Here is a 3516-nt window from a genome sequence, read left to right on the forward strand (position 1 = left end):
CGTCGTGCTGCTCTTCGGCTTCTCTCTCTTCTCTCTCTCTCTCTCTCTCTCTTAACTCTCTCTCTCTCTCTGCTCTCTCTCTCTCGGCTCTCTCGCTCTCTCTCTTCTCTCTCTCTCTCTCTCTTCTCTCTCGCTCTCTCGCCTCTCTCCTTTCGTCTCTCTCTCTCATCTCCCTCCTCTCTATCTCTCTCTCTCTCTCTCTCTCTGCGTCTCTCTCTCTCTCCTCCCTCTGCTCTTTTCTCTCTCTCTCTCTCTCTCTCTCTTTCTCTCTCTCTCTCTCCTCTTTTTTTCCTCCGCTTCCTTGGTTCATTGCACATTTACTTGCTGATCATACTTGTCATTTCTTAATCTAACAGAGAGCTGCTAGCCAGAGTCAGCTACCATGAGGCAAAGGGCAGCGCAGCTCAGGCCACTTAAGAGGTATGCTTACCCTCCCCCTCTCCTCCCCTTCTCCCTCCCTCCTTCCCTTCTCTTCTCCTCTCTCTCTTCCCATCCTTGCTTCCACGAGGGCAAGCAAGAGCTTCAGGCATTAGAGGTATGTACCTCCCCCTGGCTGCCCCTCCCTCCCTCCTCCCTCCCTTCCTCACTCCGCTCCCCTCCCCTTCTCGCCTCCTGCCATCCTTCCTTCCACGAGGCCAAAGAAGCAGCTGCAGGCCTACTAAGAGCGGTATGTACCCTCCCCTCTCCTCCCTCCTCACCTCCCTCCCTTCCTCCCTCCCTCCCTTCCCCTTCTCCCTCCTGCCATCTTCCTTCCACGAGGCAGCAAGCAGCCTGCAGGCACTAAGACGGTACGTGTACCCTGCCCCCTCTCCTCCCTCCCTCCCCTCCTCCCCTCCCCTCTCCTCCCTCCCTCCCTCTCCTCCCCCTCCTCAGGCCTCCTCTCTCCTCCTGCCATCTCCTTTCCAAAGAGGGCAAGCAAGCAGCTTTCACGGTGTGAGAGGTATGTACGTGTAGCCTCGCCTCTCTCTCCCTCCCTCCTCCCTCCTCCCCCTTCTCCCCTTTCTCTCTCCTCGCCTCCCTCCCCCTCTCCCATCTGTTCCATCCTTTCCATCCTATCCATCAAGAGGCAAGCAAGCAGGCCGCAGCTGCAAGGCCACTTAAGACGGGCTACAGTACTCTCCTTCCTCCCTCCCTCCCTCCTTCCTTCCTCCCTCCCTCCCCCTCCTTCCCTCCTCCCTCCCTTCGCGCCCCCGGTCGCGCGTGGCCACCAGTGACGCACCTGTTGACAATATTAGAGTGCCAGCGCCACCTGATGGACATATATTAGAAGTGCCAGCCGCCACCTCACTGTTCAACATAGATAGAGTTGCCAGCGCACCTCACTGACAACTATTTAGAGTGGCCAGCGCCACCGTACTGAACTATATTTAGATTGCCAGCCACCAGCCTCTTGACAATATTAGTCGAGTGCCAGCGCCACTACTGACAACTATTAGAGCTGCCAGCGCCACCCTACTGACAATATGTAGAGTGCCAGCGCCACCTGACTGACAATATTTAGAGTGCCAGCACCACTACTGTCAATGATTAGAGCTGCCAGCAGCCACCTACTGACAATATTAGAGTGCCAGCACCACGCCTACCTGACAATAATTAGAATTGCCAGCGCCCAGCCTACTGCAATATTAGATTTGCCAGCGCCACCTACATTGACATATTAGAGTGCCAGTGCCACCTTACTGTCAATATTAGAGTGCCAGCGCCACCTACTGACAAATATTAGAGTGCCAGGCAGACTACTGACACATATTAGCAGTGCCAGTGCACACCCTCACTGACAATATTAGAGCTGCCAGTGCCCCAACCTATGACAATTCATTAGAGTGCAGCGCCACCTACAACAATATTAGCTAGGAGCCAGCGCCACCTTACTGATCAATATTAGTGCCAGTGCCACCCTACTGACATATTAGAGTGCAGCAGCCACCGCTACTGTCAATATAGAGTGCCAGCGGCCAACCTACTAGATATATTAGTAGTTGCCCAGCGCACCTAGCTGCAAAAAAAAACAAAAAAAAAAAAAAAAAATAAAAAAACTCAAAAAACCAAAAAATTATTAGAGTGCCAGCGCCAACCTACTGTAAATACTTAGGAGTGCAGCGTGCCACCTACTGGCATGATTAGGAAGTGCCAGCGCCACCTACTGATAAATATTAGTAGTTGCCAGCCCAGCGCCACTTACTGACAATATTAGAGTGCCAGCGCCACCTACTGACAATATTAGAGTGCCAGCGCCACCTACGGAGAGTACTAATGCACCAGCGCCACCTATTGACAATATTCATGTGTTGGCGCCACCTAGCGACAGTATTCGCGTACCGGCGCCACCTACAGGCGACGATGGCGTGACGTGTCGTGTCTTGCGTTGCAGAGAACCTGGCGAGAGAGAAGGAATGCTCGCAGAAATGTCGGGACGAGATCGCCGAACTGAAGAGTGAGTGGTTGCCGTGGCAACGCCGGGCCGACCGCGAACGTTCTCTTGTTCGTCGCGACCCGGTGGCGCCGTCTCACTGACCCGCCGGACGCCGTGTGCCGCGACCGCTCTCTTGTTTAATTTTATTTTGCGAAAAGTAGATTCGTGTCGGTCGGTTGAACGTGAAAAAAAAGCGAGCGTTTTTTTTGGCTGAACTTGTTTATTGTTTTTTTTTCGTCTTTCAGATCAAGTTCCGACGCCGAGAAACCAGGACGGCAAGAACGGACAAGCAGACGACTTGAAAAGTAGGTTTCCTGTAATCTCTTACCCCCTCCAGCAGCTAGTAGCGCGCATCGCCACTATAGATGGCGCTAACGTCTCTCCCATGGTTCGCACAGTCCTTGAAAAGTACTTGAATTTGAGGGGAGTCCTTGAAAAGTACTTGAATTTAGTAAATGTTGATTTTGTGCTTGAAAAGTCCTTGAATTTCATGAAAATGTCCTTGAATATTTAGAAAGAATCCTTGCCTGTAATAAAAAGAAATTTTGTACCATCAATAATGTGCAAACCTCAATAAAAATCGTGTTAAATGAGCTTAAAAAGCTATAGACACGATAGACGTTAAATGATGATCACAAATTACAGTAAGTCAGTAAAATCAGTCAGTAAATCAAGGTATGCTGTAGAAGTGACAGTGTTTAGAAGGGTTTATTAATGTGATCCAAGTAAGTTTTAGAGGTGACAGTGATTAAGAATGGAGTTATTATTAAATTAATCCAGGTATGTTTTGTTCTGTGTATGAATTCCGATGAAATGTCCGATAAGATGTCCTTGAATTTCTGATAAAATGTCCTTGAAAAGTCCTTGAAAAGTCCTTGAAAAAATTTTCAGTTCTCCTGTATGAACCATGTCTCCCGCGCGCGCGTGTGTTTCAGGGCAGCTGGTGGCGGCGCAGCAGGCTAACAAACAGAGCCACAATGAGGCTGAGCAGCTACGAGCACGCGTCGCCACGCTGGCGACGGATCTACGGCAGGCGCGCGCCGAGAAGGACAAGCAGTCGAACGACGCGCGCAACGCCCACCGCGAACTACAGACGCAGGCTG

At 50.9% G+C, this 3516-nt stretch overlaps 1 protein-coding gene across 1 annotated transcript in view; it reads right to left on the minus strand.

The window, feature by feature from the left end:
* Positions 1–1527: 1527 nt before the first annotated feature.
* Positions 1528–3516, minus strand: part of LOC106817827 (protein asunder homolog) — a 20542-nt gene continuing 18553 nt past the window's right edge. The window contains exon 12 of the mRNA XM_014822531.1: positions 1528–1547. Within this exon, the coding sequence (XP_014678017.1) occupies positions 1528–1547 (20 nt within the window). The remainder of the gene's footprint in view (positions 1548–3516) is intronic.

This window comes from Priapulus caudatus, unplaced genomic scaffold (genome assembly GCF_000485595.1).
Source record: "Priapulus caudatus unplaced genomic scaffold, Priapulus_caudatus-5.0.1 Scaffold1883, whole genome shotgun sequence".
NCBI classification, from domain to species: Eukaryota; Metazoa; Priapulida; class Priapulimorpha; order Priapulimorphida; family Priapulidae; genus Priapulus; species Priapulus caudatus.